The sequence below is a fragment of the Echiichthys vipera genome (assembly GCF_963691815.1).
Source record: "Echiichthys vipera genome assembly, chromosome: 5".
NCBI lineage: Eukaryota > Metazoa > Chordata > Actinopteri > Perciformes > Trachinidae > Echiichthys > Echiichthys vipera.
In genome coordinates, this window is record NC_139830.1 from 4,150,989 (window position 1) to 4,171,527 (window position 20,539).

At 45.6% G+C, this 20,539-nt stretch overlaps 1 protein-coding gene across 3 annotated transcripts in view; it reads left to right on the top strand.

Annotated features, from left to right (window-relative positions):
• LOC310947181 (unconventional myosin-Ic-like) overlaps positions 1 to 20,539 on the top strand; it is a 103,577-nt gene that overhangs the window by 55,268 nt on the left and 27,770 nt on the right. For all 3 annotated transcript variants that reach the window (XM_083913901.1, XM_083913903.1, XM_083913902.1), the window contains exons 2-10: positions 6,236 to 6,391; positions 7,485 to 7,600; positions 10,758 to 10,956; positions 13,305 to 13,385; positions 14,869 to 15,048; positions 15,646 to 15,744; positions 17,130 to 17,240; positions 18,443 to 18,514; positions 18,984 to 19,103. In XM_083913901.1, the coding sequence (XP_083770027.1) occupies positions 6,236 to 6,391; positions 7,485 to 7,600; positions 10,758 to 10,956; positions 13,305 to 13,385; positions 14,869 to 15,048; positions 15,646 to 15,744; positions 17,130 to 17,240; positions 18,443 to 18,514; positions 18,984 to 19,103 (1,134 nt within the window). The remainder of the gene's footprint in view (positions 1 to 6,235; positions 6,392 to 7,484; positions 7,601 to 10,757; positions 10,957 to 13,304; positions 13,386 to 14,868; positions 15,049 to 15,645; positions 15,745 to 17,129; positions 17,241 to 18,442; positions 18,515 to 18,983; positions 19,104 to 20,539) is intronic.

The window sequence follows — 20,539 nt, forward strand, 5'->3', positions numbered from 1 at the left end:
ACACACACACACACACACACGCACACACACACACACACACACACACACACACAGCTGCGGTGTTTTCTGTAGAGACGTGTAAAACAGAAGGTCACCAGAGCTCATGGCGTCCAGTGGTGAGAGAAACAAGGCGGTCGCCCCCCCTCCGTGGCCCAATTGTTGAAAAACGTGTGCTAAAGTGCCCTCTAGAGCCAAAACCTGCGCTAAAGTGTCCCCTAGAACACAAAACGCACGCTAAAGTGCTCTCTAGGAGCCAAAATGCATGCTAAAGTGCCCTCTAGGAGCCAAAATGCATGCTAAAGTGCCCTCTAGGAGCCAAAAAGTGTGCTAAAGTGCCCTCTAGGAGCCAAAATGCGTGCTAAAGTGCCCTCTAGGAGCCAAAAAGTGTGCTTAAGTGGCCTCTAGGAGCCAAAACATGTGCTAAAGTGCACTCTTAGAGCCAAAACATGTGCTAAAGTGCACTCTAGGAGCCAAAACGCGTGCTAAAGTGCACTCTAGGAGCCAAATCGCATGCTAAAGTGCACTCTAGAACCCAAAACATGTGCGAAAGTGCCCCCTAGGAGCCAAAACATGTGCTAAAGCTTCCTCTAGAACCCAAAACGTGTGCTAAAGTGCCCTCTAGGAGCCAAAACGTGTGCTAAAGTTCCCTCTAGGACCCGAAACGCGTTCTTAAATAACTTGACTCTGTACCCCCGTATTGTTTTTTTACTTTCCCCTCTGATCAAATGCAAAGGATTTGATTGAAATCCCTCTTGTAACCGTGCACCGCTCGAATATTCTGTTTCACTGGGAAACAAGTCAAAGTGCACACGCTAAAGGAGCTCCTTTGAGGCTTCAGGGCAGAAACAAATGCGTCTGTAAAGCCTCTGCAGGTGCTGAAGAAGCCTGCAGTGTAATAAAGATGATGCTGGTATCTGTTGTGTGTTCATAGTCGCTCTAATGTGGGAGTTGTTCTCTGCAGGGCCTTGTAAAAATAAACTGGGTTTGTGTCTCACTGTCTCAGATTTTACAGCCTGGATTAAGAAGTCAGAGCCGGGACGGTCTCCCTTCTCTGACAGGCGGTAAAAGATAAAGTGCAGGGGCGGTTGAGTTAATTTAAAGCTGTAAACACGACCGGCGGCGCTGGCTAATGTCATCAGCTCCCCTGTTTGTGCAGCTACGGGCTCCGGGTCCACGCGGGGAGCTTCTCCCCAGGTGGGCGAAGCACCACCGGGACCCTCCCTTTTGAAAACGTATTCATGCGCACGACGATTCAATTCAATTCAATTCAATTTTATTTATAGTGTCAAATCATAACAACAGTTATCTCAGGACACTTTACAGAGTAGGTAAAGACCACACTCTATGACTTATTTATGATTTACAGAGACCCAACAATTCCCTCGTAGAGTACAGTGGCAACGAAAACCTTCACTATAACAGACAGGAACGACAGACAGACCCAGCTCTGTGGAGGACGCACATCTGTCTTGACCAGTTGGGGAGGAAGAAAAGGAGAGAGAAAGAGAGAAAAGACACACAGATGGACAGAGAGAGACAGACAGACACTTCCAGAGATGCAAGCAAAGCCTAACAGTAACTATAATATTTATAGTAATGTGAATATGACTTATATGTTAAGGCAGTTAATACAACAGAATAGTAGAAACAAGCACAGCTAAGGTGACAGAATATGAAAATGATAATAATTATGGTGGCAAACGATGAAGTCAAGATGCCGCGCGTCTGCGTGTGTGCAGGCGATAAAGTGATTTAATGGGGTGCTGCTCTGTGGAATTTCAGGGAGTGTTGTTAACTTTCCAGTCCTGCCCTCTAGGAGCCAAAACACATGCTATAGTGCCCTCTAGGAGCCAAAACGTGTGCTATAGTGCCCTCTAGGAGCCAAAACACCTGCTATAGTGTCCTCTAGGAGCCAAAAGACGTGCTCAAGTGCCCTCTAGGACTCAAAACGTGTGCTATAATGCCCTCTAGGACCCAAAACATGTGCTAAAGTGTCCTCTAGGAGCGTAAACGTGTGCTTAAGTGCCCTCTAGGAGCCAAATCGTGTGTTAAAGTGGCCTCAAGGATTCAAAACACGTGCTAAAGTGCCCTCTAGGAGCCAGAACGCATGCTAAAGTGCCCTCTAGGAGCCAAAACGTGTGCTAAAGTGTCCTCTAGGACCCAAAACATGCGCTAAAGTGCCCTCTAGGACCCAAGACGTGTGCTAAAGTGTCCTCTAGGAGCCAAAACACCTGCTATAGTGTCCTCTAGGAGCGTAAACGTGTGCTTAAGTGCCCTCTAGGAGCCAAAACGTGTGCTAAAGTGGCCTCAAGGATTCAAAACGCGTGATAAAGTGCCCTCTAGGAGCCAAAACATGTGCTAAAGTGCCCGCCAAGAGCAAAAACGTGTGCTAAAGTGTCCTCTAGGACCCAAGACGCGTGTTATAGTGCCCTCTAGGAGCCAGAACACATGCTAAAGTGCCCTCTAGGAGCCAAAAAGTGTGCTAAAGTGCCCTCTAGGAGCCAAAACGTGTGCTAAAGTGCCCTCTAGGAGCCAAAACGTGTACTAAAGTGCACTCTAGGATCCAAAACGCATGCTAAAGTGCCCTCTAGGAGCCAAAACGTGTACTAAAGTGCCCTCTAGGAGCCAAAACGTGTGCTGAAGAAGCCGCGCGCGTGTGCAGGCGATAAAGTGATTTAATGGGGTGCTGCTCTGTGGAATTTCAGGGAGTGTTGTTAACTTTCCAGTCCTGCGTTTAATCCGGAGTCATAACCTCACATCCATCATCTCTCTCTGCTCCCTCCGCTCTCACCCGCCGCTAATTAATATCTTCTCCAGTCCCTCAAGCGTTCTCTTCAATTCTTTCGCCATCTCTCTCCTGAGGGGATGAAGACTGTACCGTACTGCTCAGCACAACAACAACACCTGCTGTACTTTGTGTGTGTGTGTGTGTGTGTGTGTGTGTGTTTGCCGCCTCTACCCCTTGGTACAAAGTCGAGTCGTCGTTTTGTTTTTAGTCTCTTCCAACTCTGTGCTCGTCAAACATGGACGTGAGCGACATTCGCAGCCTCATGCGTAAAACTCAAGCCTCTATTTTAGAGAACGGCTTCCTGGTCAAACGTGTCGGCGAGCTCAAACATGTAAGTGTTGCAATTTAACTTCACTTCTGCTTCTGAAGCCCGTTTATTTTCTGGACGTGTGAAACCCTGGGGTGGGGCGCTTTGGTCGAAGCGAGGCGTTCCCCCCATCTCGACTTTGTAGAGGTGCTAACATCACTTGGTCGGGGGCTGTTTTAACCCTCCTGTTACCGTCAAATTGTACTAACGCTGTTTATCCTCAGCGTTAATTTGACCGCAGCAATTTAAACATCCAGAGAATGACCATAATCAAAGTTGTTGCTCAAGTTTTTATGTCAGGTACTCTGTGAACTCTATTCAATTGGAGGATATTCGTGTGTTTTGTGTCGTGGTGTAGTGGTTAGCACTGTCGCCTCAAAGCGAGAGGGTTCCTGGTTCGCATCCCGGCTGGGTCCCTTCTGTGTGGAGTTTGCATGTTCTCCCCGTGTCTGCGTGGGTTTTCTCCGGGTTCTCCGGTTTCCTCCCACAGTCCAAAGACGTGCAGGTGTTCGGTTCATTGATGACTCTAAATCACCCGTAGGTGTGAATGGTCGTCTGTCTCTGTTCGTCTCTATGTGTCCTGTGATAGACTGGCGTCCTGTCCAGGGTGGACCCCGCCTCACGCCCCATGTCAGCTGGGATCGGCTCCAGCCCCCCCCCCCCCCCGCGACCCGACAGGGACAAGTGGTTGAAGATGAATGAATGAATGAATGCATATTGTTGCCTGGATCGGGTTCATCTCTATGTTCCCCTGTCGCATAAACCTCTGCCTTTGTGGATTTAATTCAGCATTTTGTCGAGGTAGAGGTTAGGGTTAGATTGAGGGGCAGGGTTAGGGGTCAGGATCAGGGTCCACCTAGGCCTCACGCCCGATGTCAGCTGGGATCGGCTCCAGCTCCCCGCGACCCCGACAGGGACAAGAGGTTGAGGATGAATGAATGATATAATATTTGGAATTAAAGCAATTTCCATTATCAAGGACAGACAATATTGATTTGTTGTTTGACAGAAGAGTAATCGGCTGTTTATGTTTGATGATTGATTCGTTTTTAAAGCAGAAACATTCATTTCCATGTGTCAGTTCGTCCGATGTGAAGATGTTTTTCTCTGAAGAGCGTGCAGCTGCGGCTCTCTGTGTGTCTGCACAGGATGCCTTCGGGCACAGTATCGAGTGTAGGTCCACTGCGTTTTGGCAGGAGCCCAACACGCAATCACTGTTTTGATAGTGCAGAAAATAGAAGAAAATACATTTAGAGCATGAAAATAACGTTCGGGTTACACAAGAATAGCTCGAGTAAGACGTTAGGACGCTGTGGGGCTTGTGTTGACAGCTGGGCTGAATCAAATAGAGGAGTATCAGTCCGGTTAGACTGAGAGATGAGCCTGAAATGTGCTCTTTTTTTAGGGATTCAAACCCGAAGACACGACACAAACCATGGCCCAGTTCAGGGGTAGGCAATTCTGGTCCTGGAGGGCCACTGTCCTGCATGTTTTAGGTTTCTCTCCGCTCCACCACACCTGAGTCTAATGATTTGCTCGTTATCAAGCAGCTGATGTCGTCACAGTTTGATTATTGTTAGACTCAGGCCAAAAATGTGTGTTAAAGTGTCCTCTAGGAGCCAAAACGTGTGCTAAAGTGTCCTCTAGGAGCCAAAACGTGTGCTAAAGTGCCCTCTAGGAGCCAAAACGTGTGCTAAAGTGTCCTCAAGGAGCCAAAACATGTACTAAAGTGTACTCTAGGAGCCAAAACATGCGCTAAAGTGGCCTCTAGGAGTCAAAACGCGTGCTAAAGTGGTCTCAAGGAGCCAAAACGTGTACTAAAGTGTCCTCAAGGAGCAAAAACGTGTGCTAAAGTGCCCTCTATGAGCTAAAACGTGTACTAAAGTGTCCTCAAGGAGCAAAAACGTGTGCTAAAGTGCCCTCTAGGAGCCAAAACGCGCGCTAAAGTGGCCTCAAGGAGCCAAAACGTGTGTTAAAGTGCCCTCTAGGATCCAAAACGTGTGCTAAAGTGCCCTCTAGGAGCAAAAACGTGTGCTAAAGTGTCCTCTAGGACCCAAAACGTGTGCTATAGTGTCCTCTAGAACCCAAAACGTGTGTTAGAGTGTCCTCTAGGAGCCAAAACGTGTGCTTAAGTGTCCTCTAGGAGCCAAAACGTGTACTAAAGTGCACTCTAGGAGCCAAAACATGTGCTAAAGTATCCTCTAGGACCCAAAACATGTGCTATAGTGCCCTCTAGGACCCAAAACGTGTGTTAGAGTGTCCTCTAGGAGCCAAAACATGCGCTAAAGTGCCCTCTAGAACCCAAGAAGCGTGCTAAAGTGCCCTCTAGGAGCCAAAACGTGTGCTAAAGTGCCCTCTAGGACCCAAAACGTGTGCTAAAGTGCCCTCTAGGACCCAAAATGTGTGCTAAAGTGCCCTCTAGGAGCCAAAACACATGCTTTAGTGCACTCTAGAACCCAAGACGCGTACTAAAGTGCCCTCTAGGAGCCATAACGTGTGCTAAAGTGCCCTCTAGAACCCAAAACGTGACTAAAACATGCAGGACAGTGGCTCTCCAGGACCGTATTTCCCACCCCTGGCCCAGTTGATGCAGTTTTTCAGTCGCATAAGGAAACAGAAGTTGTTTGTACGCAGGACTCTCCCTTCCCTCTGCCCCAACAGGAGCTAAAATACAGAATAGAGTGTGGAGGAAATGTAAAGTTTGAGTTTAAAAGCTTAACACTTTTGCTTTTAAAGAATATTTGTTGATTTCAAACATCATCGGATCTCTGGATGGACGAAAAATGGGATTATTGCAAACGATAAAACGCAGACAGAACGTTGGAAATGGTTGTTTTTCTCCTCCCTGACGTGCAAACTGAACCGTTGCACCACCGTCCCATGTAGGTCGGGTCTCAACGAAGACAGTCACTGTTTCCTCTGCTTTTTGCTTTTCTCCCCTGGTTGTTGCAGCACTGATTTATGATTTTAATCCCTTAATAAAGTTGGGTTACGTGTGCGTGATGTGCTTTTGTTTGTTCTTCACTCCCTCCCTTCTTCGTGTCTCCAGAGTTTGACTGATGAAGTGTTACGCTACATCAGGTTGCGTTGTTCTGTTCGCCTCACTAACCCCACCTACTCCCCTGCTCGTCCTCCTCTAGGTGGTGGCCAGCGACGGGGTGCGGGCTATGATGGAGTCGGCCCTGACAGCCAGAGACCGGGTGGGCGTGCAGGATTTTGTCCTGCTGGAGAACTACACCAGCGAGGCCGCCTTCATAGAGAACCTGCGCAAACGCTTCAAGGAGAACCTCATCTATGTGAGTGTGCGGGGAGACGGGTGGGGGTTCGAAACCGCACAGTTCAAATGCAAAAAAACGTGAACGAGCGACAGGTGTCATTTTGAGGTATAACTTCATTGTTTCCACGCCACTTAAATGCAAATGAATTCACCTTATTGCGTTTGCATTCTCGGTTCATTTAGATGCACGTGTCAAAGTTTGAAGTAGACCGCAGGTTTTATAAAGACCGTGTCTTCTGGTGAGAGATTTGGATTATTCTGAAAATGACTTCTTTGCTCATTAGTCGTTGAAAACACAGCAAACAGTCGTAGATGCACAGTTTTCAACCAGTTACACTGCAAGAAAATCCGACCAGAAATCCCTGTGTGTCATATACCTGTATATGTTCATTTACCTGTATATGTTCATGTACCTGTACATGTTCATATACCTGTATATGTTCATTTACCTGTACATGTTCATATACCTGTATATGTTCATTTACCTGTATATGTTCATATACCTGTACATGTTCATTTACCTGTATATGTTCATTTACCTGTTTATGTTCATTTACCTGTATATGTTCATTTACCTGTATATGTTCATTTACCTGTACATGTTCATTTACCTGTATATGTTCATTTACCTGTATATGTTCATTTACCTGTATATGTTCATATACCTGTATATGTTCATTTACCTGTATATGTTCATATACCTGTATATGTTCATTTACCTGTATATGTTCATTTACCTGTATATGAACATGTACCTGTATATGTTCTATCAAAATAACTATGGTAAATGTACTTGTACATACAGTATATAGCGTCTTTCTAGTCTTCTGACTACTCAAGGTGCTTTCACAGTGTTTGTCACATTCACCCGTTCACACAGACATTCACACTGATGGCAGTGGACATCTACAGACCATCTAATCTAATCTAACCATTCACACCACATTTACACACCCATGCGCAGCACTGGGAGCAATTGGGGGTTCAGTGTCTTGCCCAAGGACACTTCGACATGTGGACCGGGGGAGGTGGGGATCTAACCACCGATCTCTCAAATGGAGGACGACCCACCCAGTCGTGTCATGTGACTTAGTTTGCTCTCATTCCACCAGACGTACATCGGTTCAGTGCTGGTGTCAGTGAACCCGTACAAAGACCTGGAGATCTACACCAAGAACCACATGGAGCGATACCGTGGAGTCAACTTCTACGAGGTCTCACCGCACATGTGAGTACACACACCCTCTGCACACCGCGCGGCACGCAACTCACTTTACGTTGTCGACTCTCTGGACTCCGGTTCTGACTTTTCAGGCTTTTTTCCGTAGCTGGATATAATTTGTAGCATTATAAAATGTAAATAAGGACAGATGGTGATAGACTTGCTACAGCTGCGTTCCTACTAGAGATGAAACAGAGAAAGTAATGTTTTATTTCCCTGTTTCACTGCTTTGTTCTCAATTAACAGCGCTCCCTCTCTTCATATATTCTCTAGCTCGCTCGACTCTCTCTCTGTGTCTTGTTTTCTCTCTCTCTCGCACGCTCGTTGAGCCTCCGTCGAAATCGGCCATTTTGACCAGCTGACAGTTTGTAACTGACTTGACCAGCGGACTTTGCTACGAGCTGATTGGGTGTTGCAATAGGTGACGTGATTTACGTTCTAAAACCAGCTGCTGGAGACTAAACAAGCTGAGTCTGAGGCGACAACATCAGCCGGTTTGAGTCCAGATCACAGACTGTATGAAAAATGGACGTAGCGTCTCCATCGAGGTCCGTTCTCTCAACTTGATCCAATCGTCCTCACCTACGGGAGTCTCCATCTTGTCAGACTTTGACTCCGCCTCATTTCCTCTGACCAAAAAAGGGCATGTATGTGACGTTGGGGGGAGGGGCGTACGTCCATCTGGCTGACGTTTACCTCCGAGGAGAAGTGAGGGCCAGAGGCTAGCTGTCACTCAAGAGGCCACGCCCCTAATTATTCATAAACTTTAACCTCCGATAAAATAAAAACTAGCCTGGTACAAACAAATCCACCCTCCTCAGTGTTGTCATGGAGATATGACCTAAACACACCGACTAGAATGTTCTTTTGTCCTTAAACAGGTTTAATGATGCTGTGAAAACGGCCTGTTTAACATGGGGGTCAATGAGAAACTGCTCTGTTATGAAACCTGCCCCTAGTGGACACTCAGAGAACTGACGTTTTTGGCACTTCCTGTTTGGATCAACCAGGAAGTCGCTGTGGTTGGGGTTGGGTCCGGACAAGACGGATCAGTTCAGAACCGCTGCAATTTTCTAAAACATTTTCGTCTCGTCGCAAATTGCTTGTTTTCTGTAACCAACGCAGCATAACGTCGGTTTGTACAGACGTTTATACAAGGTACACTTAAAAATGGCCGCCGCTCTGACTGCTCAGCTACGTGGATTTGAATGGAAATTCCTTTTCTATCTGTGAGACATGATTCATTTCACTTCATTCCTGGTGGACAACATGTTTACAGTCGCCTTGTTTTTGCCCAAGCGCTTTAAAAGGAGTGCATTGATGCTTTGTGGAGCGTTTTTGTTTTGGTTTATTTTACGCGAAGGTGACGTAACATCTGTCGCACCTGCCTCCTGAATGTTGTCCCAGTGTGTACGTTCAGACTGCACAGGGATGATTCGCTCAAAGCGCCACTCTCACTCTCAATCCAGTCACCATTTAACACTCTCACGGTCTGAGACGTCCAGACAAGTCGTCATAACACGAGGCTCGGGTGTTTGTTTGAGAGGTTGCCACAGGAATGGCGAGGGAATTCCCTGTTAAATCTTCCCCGGCTGCAAAACAATCAAGTGCATTATGGAGACTGAGAAAGTGGCGTCATCGAAGCGTTTTTGGATTTCTCACTAGCTCTTTTCTCTCTGGTTGAACCACTGGCGGGTTGTTTCTCACACTTGAGTGTCGGGGGGACCAAATGTTTTTCTCTCCCTCTCGAGTGGAAAGAAAGATGTGCTTTGGCAAGTATGGAGGTGGAGGGTCGGAGCGAGAGAACGGGAGGGGAGAGGGGGAAAAAAAAGCAAGCAAACGATGGTACCAGCAGGCGAGGGAGGGAATTCCTCTGACCTGAGCCTGACCCCCCTCCCCAACATCACACACATACAGTACGATGCAGCTTTATCTTCCAGCAATTAGTCCGGTGTCAGAAATGTGTCCGAACCGGCTGAAACAACAGAGCAGAGCTGATAGCGGCGCTGGGGGCTGACGGATGATACTGTAACTCCACGGGGCCGTGCTCCACGCTGGACTCTATGATTCATGCTGGTGTCTTTCCATCGTCGGTACACTGTGGCACGCATCATGGGTCGCAGACACACTCAGGGTTTCCAACAGACTGTGCTTGTTGTTTGTCAGCACACTGTTAAGGCTCATTTCTGCTCCCATTTCGTGCGTAAATAGAGAATAATCGTCTCTGCCCTCGTGGTTTCATGCGTCCTTTACGTTGGAATGGACGTTGGGCAAAACATCCTCTAGAGGAGCGTCGCTCAGATTCAAAAGTTACTCCAATAAAGTTTGAGAAAAAAGAGTTTGAGTTAAGATAATTATCCTGGTTAGCATAATTTTAGACCCTACTAAAATGGACTTATGGGCGGCTAAGGGCGCACTCACACTGTCCATCCGTACCGTGCCCGAGCACGTTTCAAGGCTAAAGTCTAGTTTGTTTGACCAGTTTGAGTGCAACTGTACCACGCCCAGCTGCGGCACGCTTGCCGTCCACGGCCCGTCTGAGAGAGGTGGGCTTTTGTAGAGCACGTTTACACATGTACGAGCACGAGCGTGCGCACGTGTACGAGCACGAGGCCTACGGCGGTTTGAGGTCATTTCCTGTGCGCCTGTTGGGACATAGAAAAAAGAAGGAGGGACCATGCGCGGACATTTCAAACAATGGCGGTGAAAGGTTCACGTTGGTGTGATGCGGAGGTGGAGTGTTTACTGCAGATTTGGTCGATGAAAAGATTCAAAAACAGTCGACAAGACGCACAAAAACTACGGAAAGATTTGGAAACAAAGCCACGCATCGCCATGACGTCATCAATGCGTGTGACGTGTTACGGCGTGATGACGTATAGGCAGCAAGAAGCATTCTCCGAGGCCCAGGTAGTGTGAGTACAAACGGGCCTGGAGGGGGGGGACAAGGACCCTATAGCACGGGGCACGGGACGGACGGAGAGTGGGAGTGCGCCCTAAGGTGCTCCTGTAGCTGACTAGTACATTACTAAATCCACATGTTGGTGTACTTCTTCTTTCCACCTTGAGAGAAATCTTTCCACCATTGTCTCAGTCACGTGTTTTGTGCCATCTTCTCTAACATCCTGCTGAACATTTGCCTGATCGCGTTTCTCCCCTGCAGCTACGCAGTGGCAGACAACTCGTACCGGTCCATGAGGACGGAGAGGAAAGACCAGTGCATCCTGATCTCCGGGGAGAGCGGCGCCGGGAAGACGGAGGCGTCCAAGAAGATCCTGCAGTACTACGCAATCACCTGTCCAGCCAGCGACCAGGTGCAGACCGTCAAAGACCGCCTGCTGCAGTCCAACCCCGTGCTGGAGGTGAGACGCTCATCATCAACCTGATATTCTGTCTTTTATCCTTTTAGCGCAGTAAACCTTTAGATAAAGAGGATTAACAACAAGCGTTTTTAGTGACATTTATTGATTTATCTGCCAAATATGAGTCAAGTCAAGAGATCTTTATTGTCCCCGAGGGCAGTTTGCAGCACAGTCAGCAGCAAAAACAAGAGTCAAATGCACAATAATGACACACACACGATGACCAGAGCTAATGAGTAAAAGAGATGGAATACACAACGACATGAGTGACGTGGGACAACAACGTTGGGGGGAACTGAAGTTGTTTTACGTTCTCGTCAGAGCCGCCAGACTCCATTGACAAAAACAGTAATTTGACCGCACAGTACACAGGAGTTGTTTGTCGACTTCTGCCTCGATCTGTTCGTGTGTTTATGTTATTGTGTGAGTTCGGTGTTTCAAAGCAGTGGTTCTCAAATGGGGGTACGCGTCCCCCTGGGGGTACGTGAAGGCACTCCAGGGGGTACTTGAGATTATATGGTCACTGCATTCGCTACATTAGTTTGAATCACTACATTTAAGTGATGAGAAGCAACCACACGTCTAAATATCCAAACGTTAAGTAGTTATGGAGGGGGAAACTTTAGGGCGCACTCACACTGTCCACCCGTACCGTGCCCCAGGACGTTTTATGGCTAAAGTCTGGTTCCTTTGACCAGTGTGAATGCAACCTTACTGCGCCTAGCAGCAGTACAGTTGCCGTCCACGGCCCGTTTGGGAGAGGTGAGCTTTTGTAATGCGTGTTTGCACATGTACGAGCACGAGCGTGTGCACGTGTAATTTGCAGCACAGTCGGCAGCAAAAACAAGAGTAAAATGCACAATAATGACACACACACGATGACCAGAGCTAATGAGTAAAAGAGATGGAATACACAACGACATGAGTGACGTGGGACGACAATTAACAATCATCAAATATGAAGTCACTAAGCATCTTTGGCATATTGTGGAGGTTGCAGTTGGTACTTTTGACGATATAAAGCAGTTTATTTGATCCTCCTGTGGTTTACTGGAGCGAATCTGTCTAAAGATTCCTGTTTTTCACGTGCTCATCTCATCTCATCTTCAGCCTCTTATCCGGGGTTGGGTCTCGGGGGCAGCAGCTTTAGCAGGGGACCCCAAACTTCCCTTTCCTAGGCCACATTAACCAGCTCTAACTGGGGGATCCTGAGGCGTTCCCAGGCCAGTGTGGAGATCTAATCAAAAAACGCTTACACCCTGAAAAGTGTAAACGAAAACACTAAAACTGTGATATGATTTTGGTAATTGTTGTTTAATTGTTATTAAACGTTCATTTAAACAGCGCAGCATTACAAAGTAGTTTCAAACATGCTCAAAAAACATCTTACAACAGTGTTTCAAACAACACACATGCAAACATAAAAGCACGTTAAACGAGACAGTGTGTATGAAGAGCTCTTTTCCAAAACGAGATAAAAGCCAAATTTAAAAAAAATGAGTTTGTCACTTTGCTGTATACAGAACCTTTTCACTGCTTCATCAGTGTTTCTGCCAAATCTCTATATTTCCTTGTTTAAAATGGTCTCAAGATGCAGTTCCTTTCCAAACCACGACCAGCGCCAAACCTATTTTTAGCCTAACTGCGATACGTCCTCTCGACCAATCAGAATCCAGTGAGCGTTCTATGCGATCCAACATGGCGGCGCTCTGAAGCGGGAGAGTGTTTTGTTTCGTCCGTCCGTTTAACATGTTCAGACTGAGCCATAAAAACCATTTTGACAAGATACATTGAATAATAACCAAATGTGTGAGTAAAAAGGTAAAAAATGTCATTTTACTGAAAACTATTAAATGGATTTATAGCGTTTTGGAAAAGAGCTCCTCATATATAAATGTGAAACATATTCATATTGCATTTAGGGGGTAAATGTGTGTGAAACTGTGAAGAAAGTTTCTGTTTTTGGTTAAAAGCCAGTGTTTCTGGTCAACGCGGAGGCGCGGAAACTCTTTGTTTAGGTGTCCGGTGTGTTTGTGACGGATGTTTCCCAGATGTGTACGAGAGCGAGCGAGCGGAGTGTAATCTGTGCTACTGTCCCGCACGAACACTGCAGGGACTCGCTCTCTGTTTCACTGTCCTCATGTGTCCCTGTTATCTCTCTCCCTCTTAATCCCTCAATCATCACACCTCTCCTTTTCCTTTATCCCTCTCTCTCTCTCTCTCTCTCTCTCTCTCTCTCTTTGTCTCTCTCTCTCTCTCTCTCTCTCTCTCTCTCTCTCTCTCTCCCTCTCTCTCTCTCTCTCCCTCTCTCTCTCTCTCTCTCTCTCTCTCTCTCTCTCTCTCTCCAGGCCTTCGGCAACGCCAAGACGTTACGTAACGACAACTCCAGCCGCTTTGGCAAGTACATGGACATCCAGTTTGACTTCAAGGTGAGTGGGACGGTCTGATTTACACCGACAGCTTCTTTACGCAGGAGTTTACTCTGTCCGATAAGACTGATGCGAGAACAAAACACTTAATTTCTATTATTACCGATGTAATAACTGTTACAACTTTGTTCTACCAAAGATCCGAACTACTCGCAAAGGCTTTTGTGTGTCGGTACGAGGCGTGACGCTGTGGGATACAGCAACGCCAAAGCATCCACACATTTAAATGACTGTACAAACGCTGTATCTGGTGACAGTCTGTATAAGGAGGGTTAACTTAAATCAGTAATTGTCTTCATTACCATCTTGGACTTGTTGTCCTGACATTCATATGTGTTGTTTGTTTATCATCATGTTGCTTTGCTAAATGCCGTTATGATCCAATATAAAAGTATAGAAGAAGAAGAAGAATTACTTTATTTATCCCACACGGGGAAATTTAATTTTTTCACTCTTATTATTAATCATGTTACACACACAGGCCCGAAACACACACACATGCACAGACAGGACCTATACATGCAATTAATGGAGAGATGTTAGAGCGAGGGGGCTGCCAGTGACCAGCGCCCCGAGCAGTTGGGGGTTCGGTGCCTTGCTCAACAGCACCTTGGCAGTGCCCAGGAGATGAAATGGCACCTCTCCAGCCACCAGTCCACGCTCCATACATGGTCCACATGGGGACTTGAACCAGCGACACTACGGTTCCCAGCCAAGTCACCTATGGACAGCTGCTTCCGACCTAAATAGTATTATAATAATTCTCAGTAACTTCAAGTGGATCAGCTGCCTGAACATTATGTAAGGTGTTGTTTTTCTTTATTTACATTTATTTGCATAAATTCAGGAAGTGACGACACACCTTCTGTTTAAGACACTTGATGAGAAACAGGGATGGGGGATACATAAGAGTTTTTCTTCTCTTCGTCCACTCAAGATGCACTCTTTTTTATTTTTGTTATTTGTTGGGAAATTGGTCTTAAATTTAATTCCAGGTGTCTTTAAAAAAAGTCTTTAAAAGCCTTGAATTTAACTTGCCTTAACCTGTAGGAACCCTCTACTTTACACATAATTATTATTATTTCAGTAGTAGTTTTCTTTATGTGTATCTTTACTTCTCTTTAATTGTGTTATTATGTTAATTATGTTATGTTTATTCAGTGTTTTTGCCTTTATTTTGAGCTAAAACGCTTTTGTGGACAGAGATAAACGCTGTTTTAGTCAGAACATTCATTTGCAAACACATATTTTCTATGTAAAATAGTAATAAAGTCGAGTAATGCACCAATGTTTTTGTATAATTACTCATTTAATGCGTCCTGTACACGTGTTTGCTGGTACACACATGTTCTGTACTACAAACTCCCCGTGGACCTGCATGCTGTTATCAACCCTTACATCACTCCTTCAGTTCCCGAGCCTCATCCTCTCCTCTTCCTCCCCTTCCGCCCCCTCCCCTCCCTGGCCTTTATCCCGTCGGCAGGGCGCCCCTGTCGGAGGCCACATCATCAACTACCTGCTGGAGAAGTCCCGCGTGGTCCACCAGAACCACGGGGAGAGGAACTTCCACATTTTCTATCAGCTGATCGAGGGAGGAGAGGAGGACCTGCTGCGACGCCTGGGCCTGGAGAGGAACCCGCAGCAGTACCAGTACCTGGTCAAAGTAAGGGCGTGTGTGTGTGTGTGTGTGTGTGTGTGTGTGTGTGTGTGTGTGTGTGTGTGTGTGTGTGTGTGTGTGTGTGTGTGTGTGTGTGTGTGTGTGTGTGTGTGTGTGTGTGTGTGTGTGTGTGTGTGTGTGTGTGTGTGTGTGTGTGTGTGTGTGTGTGTGTGTGTGTGTGTGTGTGTGTGTGTGTGTGTGTGTGTGTGTGTGTGTGTGTGTGTGTGTGTGTGTGTGTGTGTGTCGCAGTGGGAGTTCTGGTTAATAGGCTCTCTTTCAGGGACTCTCCGTGCAGCGAGAGAAGCTTTCCTCAGGGGGGGAAATCTGCCTTAAAGCACTGGCTGAACCCTCTGTGAACACACACACACACTCACACACACTCACACACACACCCTAACAGCTGCTGAAAAAACACCTCCTGTGTGTGTGTGTGTGTGTCTAAATAGGTGTTTACCTCACATGTAAACACCTACTTACAGTGTCACCTGCTCTCTGGACCTGCTGGAGACAAAGAGGTTGACGTAGATGTTAAATATATAGTGTGTTCATAGTGACTTAGTGTGTGTGTGTGTTTGTGTGTGTGTGTGTGTTTGTTGTTCAAAGGGTAACTGTCCCAAAGTGAGCTCCATCAACGACCGCAGTGATTGGAAGATGGTGAGGAAAGCCTTGACTGTGATTGGCTTCAACGAGGACGAGGTGGAGGTAAGACCAAAGCTGTGTGTGTTTGTTTTTGTTGCCTTAAAGGGACAGTGTGGATTTTATCTTTTTTTTTAAGGGTGTAAGTCGGCACATCTCCAGTTTGGAGAAGCGTAGAGAATATTTAGAATATTTTTACTTCTTCATCTTGGCATCAGACTGTCTTTAAGTTTACTTAGGGGGGAAATTAAGTTGTTTTGCGTTCTCGTCAGAGCCACCAGACTCCATTGACAAAAACAGTAATTTAACCTCACAGTACACAGGAAATCTGAGGCCACGGCTCTCAGCAGGAAGCCGGTGGATTGCTAACTCTAGGTAGGGAATGAGTCCTGACCCCAAGTGAAGGAGTTCAAGTTCCTCGGGATCTTGTTCATGAGTGAGAGGACGATGGAGCATGAGTTTGGCCGGAGAATCGGAGCAGCGGGGGCGGAGCTGCAGTCGCTCTACCGCACCGTTGTGACGAAAAGAGAGCTGAGGAAGACAAAGCTCTGGATCTACCGGTCAATCTTGGTTCCTACCCTCACCTGTGGTCATGAAAGCTGGGTCAGGACCCAAAGAACCAGGTCGCGGGTACAAGCGGCTGAAATGTGTTTCCTCAGGAGGGGGGCTGGAGTCTCCCTTAGAGAGAGGGGGAGAAGTTCAGCATCCGTGAGGAACTCGGAGTAGAGCCGCTGCTCCTTTGTGTTGAAAGGAGCCAGTTGAGGTGGTTCAGGATCATCTAGTAAGGATGAACCCTGGAAACAAAGCCACGCATCGCCATGACGTCATCAATGCGTGTGACGTGTTACGGCGTGATGACGTATAGGCAGCAAGAAGCATTCTCCGAGGCCCAGGTAGTGTGAGTACAAACGGGCCTGGAGGGGGGGACAAGGACCCTAAAGCACGGGCGCGGGACCGACGGACAGTGGGAGTGCGCCCTTAATCTCCCTTTCCTGCTACATTTCTAAAAAGTGTGTGTGGTTTTACTGTGAAACGTAAAGTCCTCCAGGTGCCTGAAGGCGTCCGTTCCTGTTTCAGACTCCATGTTTGTATTTGAGAGTGTTGTCATTAGACGGTGAGAACTTGTTTGTGCACAGCGTGGGAGTTTTCCTGCATGCTCATGAGTCTGGGCTCGCTTCCAGAGCTCTTTTTTATAACTCCCTGCTCTTAGAGAGCGTGTGCAGCTCTGGTATGTATGACACTCGGCGAGCACGTTGCTGCGCTCACATCCCGTTCGATACTTAACCTCGATTTCAAACAAAGACGCCGTTATCTGCGGCCGTAAAGATAACCTCATCAGAGCCGTGTAATCTTATCGCGCTGCGGCCTCTCTCGTCCCGTCACCTTTGTTCTCTCCACCTTCTCTTCCCGTGTTCTTCTTCCTCGTCTTTAACCCTCTGTGTTTTCCGCAGGAGCTGCTGAACATCATTGCCAGTGTGCTGCACCTGGGGAACGTGCAGTACGGCGGGGAGGAAGGAGACGTCTGCATCACCTCTGACACACAGATCAAGTACCTGTCCAGGGTAAGACGCTGCAGCGAGCAGCTCCGTGAACACTCCCAACAGGACGGGCGTAGAGCCCTGTCTCCGTATTCATCAAGCATCACGATCAAATTACCTTGCATTCATTTAGCTGTAAGAAATAAATGCATTCGACCGTGAAGGTGCAACGCAAAAGGTGCAAGAATCACGCGAGGACGTAAAAATGATCAAATAAGCAAAAGCTGCTTCAAATGCTCCATTTTAAATATATATATTTTATTTTCTTAAAGAATACAGGCTTGGACTTATGCATGTATAGTTCTACATGTATGAATAAGCCTCACACACACTTTCTTTAAGTCACTTTATTCATAAAGCACATTTTAAAACAACAGAACTTCACACAAAGTGATTTCCAGTCGAGGCAGACGAATAAAAAATACAATAATAAAAGCGAACCTAAAAAAATTCAATAAATAAAACAAATAAAATCTACGTAAATTAAATAAAATAAATAAATAAAACTACTAAAAAAAAAATCGATGTAAATTAAATTAAATAAATAAATGAAACAAATAAAAAAAACACAAATAAAATAAAATAAATAAATGAAACAAATAAAAAACATACGTAAATAAAATGAAATAAATAAATCAAACAAATAAACAAATCTACGTAAATAAAATTAAATAAATAAATAAAACGAATAAAAAAACACAAATAAAATTAAATAAATAAATTAAACAAATAAACAAATCTACGTTTTATTCATTTAAATGAATAAAACGAATTAAAAAAACACATAAATAAAATTAAATAAATAAATGAAACAAATAAAAAACATACTTAAATATAATGAAATAAATTAAATTTAAAGTCATTCAAACAAAGAGGTAGAATAAGAGACTAGATCAAAACCAGCAGCAGGTACAAAAATATATCAGCTAAGAATCACGACCGTACTGAAAACAGGAGAAAAAACGTTTCTTTTACAGAATTTACTCGTCCATGAATCCTACAAACACTTCCACGCAGAGACTCGTTCACTCTGCACGCGGCTGCAGAAACGCGGATAACGCTTCCTCATAAACACCCCCGCTCTTTCCTGCTCCAATTTTCCAATTACGAGACGTAACGCAGAGATGGCGTCCCCGGGATGGCGTCCGTCTGGTCACGTGGCGATGATGGTGATGTGTGTGTCACCGCAGCCGCGCGGCGTCCTCATGCTGTTGTGTTCTCTCCAGTTGTTAGGAGTGAACGGGGCCGTGCTGACGGAGGCACTCACACACAAGAAGATCATCGCCAAGGGAGAGGAGGTAGGTTTGGATACATACTCTCATTGTGTGGCGAGTGTGTGTGTGTGTGTGTGTGTGTGTGTGTGTGTGTGTGTGTGTGTGTGTGTGTGTGTGTGTGTGTGTGTGTGTGTGTGTGTGTGTGTGTGTGTGTGTGTGTGTGTGTGTGTGTGTGTGTGTGTGTGTGTGTGTGTGTGTGTGTGTGTGTGTGTGTGTGTGTGTGTGTGTGTGTGTGTGTGTGTGTGTGTGTGTGTGTGCGTGCGTGCGTGCGTGCGTGCGTGCGTGCGTGCGTGCGCGCGCGTGTGCGTGCGTGTGCGTGCGTGCGTGTGTGTGGAGCATTTGTACACAAAGCTTTCCTGTCTGTGTAATGTCTGGTGTGGTTCAGTGTAATTATATTGTGTATACTGCTGAACTCTCAGTAACTCTGTTATTGTGTGTGTGTGTGTGTGTGTGCGTGTGTGCGTGTGTGTGTGTGTTTGTGTGTGTTCATCAGCTGATGAGCCCGCTGAACCTCGAGCAAGCGGCATCAGCTCGGGATGCTCTGTCCAAGGCCGTGTACGGACGCACCTTCACCTGGCTGGTTAACAAGATCAACGCCTCGCTGGCATACACGGTACACACACACACACACACACACACACACACACACACACACACACACACAGACACAAGGAGGGTGACGGCGTCTTTGGGGCTTAGCGTCTCCGCCGAGGTCCGTTCTCTCAACTCGATCCAGTCGTCCTCGCCTACGGGAGCCGCCATCTTGTCAGTCTTTGACTCCGCCCCATTTCCTCTGACCAAAAAAGGGCATGTATGTGACGTTGGGGGGGAGGGGCGTACGTCCATCAGGCTTAAAATAATATACCACAGGTCACTTTAGATGCTAATTTTATTGCATTATTATTATTTTATTGTAGGGTTCAATTTTATTTCTATTTTAAATCTTAGCACTGAATTTTGGGGCGGCAGTAGCTCAGTCCGTAGGTGACTCGGCTGGGAACCGGAGGGTCGCTGGTTCGAGTCCCTATGTGGACCATGAATGGAGTGTGGACTGGTGGCTGGAGAGGTGCCAGTTCATCTCCTGGGCACTGCAGAGGTGCTGTTGAGCAAGGCACTGAACCCCCAACTGCTCAGGGCGCTGATCCAGTGTCAGCCCCCTCGCTCTGACACCTATAAGTCCTGTTTGTGCATGTGTGTGTATTTCGGGTCGTGTGTGTGTAACCTGAATAATAACAGAGTGAAAAATTTAAATTTGATTAAAAAGTAATAATTCTTCTTATTATTGAGGTTATTTAAAATGTTTTTCATGTCGTATCATAAAAATGGGGTCAAATGTTCTGGTTACATTGATATTTTTCTTTCTTGATTCACTGTGAAAAACAACCTTTAGTCTGATTTTAATGTAAATATTTAAACTTTTAGCAGCAACGAAGCACAAAATGGAGGATAAATCAGTGTTCTGGTTGTTTACATGTCCCTTAAATCGATGAATCATGTTTGTTAATATGCACACACACACATCCCCCTGCTGTTATTACACTATTTTCATAATTCCACTCAATGTTTGGTTCATTTCCACGTCATTGTTTGTTTATTTATTATTGTTTTATATTATTATTATTTATTTTGAGACTTCTGAAACTAAAATGATGCAGAACATTTAATGACAGCACAGCTCCACCTTGTGGACGGTTCTTCTTCTACAGTTATAGTTTTATTCAGTCAAATATCAACAATATCTTACTTTTGTTTATGTTTTCTTTACTGTGTCAGTTATTACACACCAGGGTCAGACCAGTTTACTGTATACTTATATTCCAAAGATACATTCTTTACTTTAGTTACTTTATTTTACTTTATTATAATCAATTGTATTATTATTATTTTATTTATATGTATATAAATAAATATATATATAGTACAGTTATAGTATTATTCATTATAATATCGACAATATCTTATTTTTGTTTATTTATTATTTGCTTATATTCTCAAGATACATTCTTTACTTTTTTCCTTTATTTTACTTTATTATAATTAATTTTATTA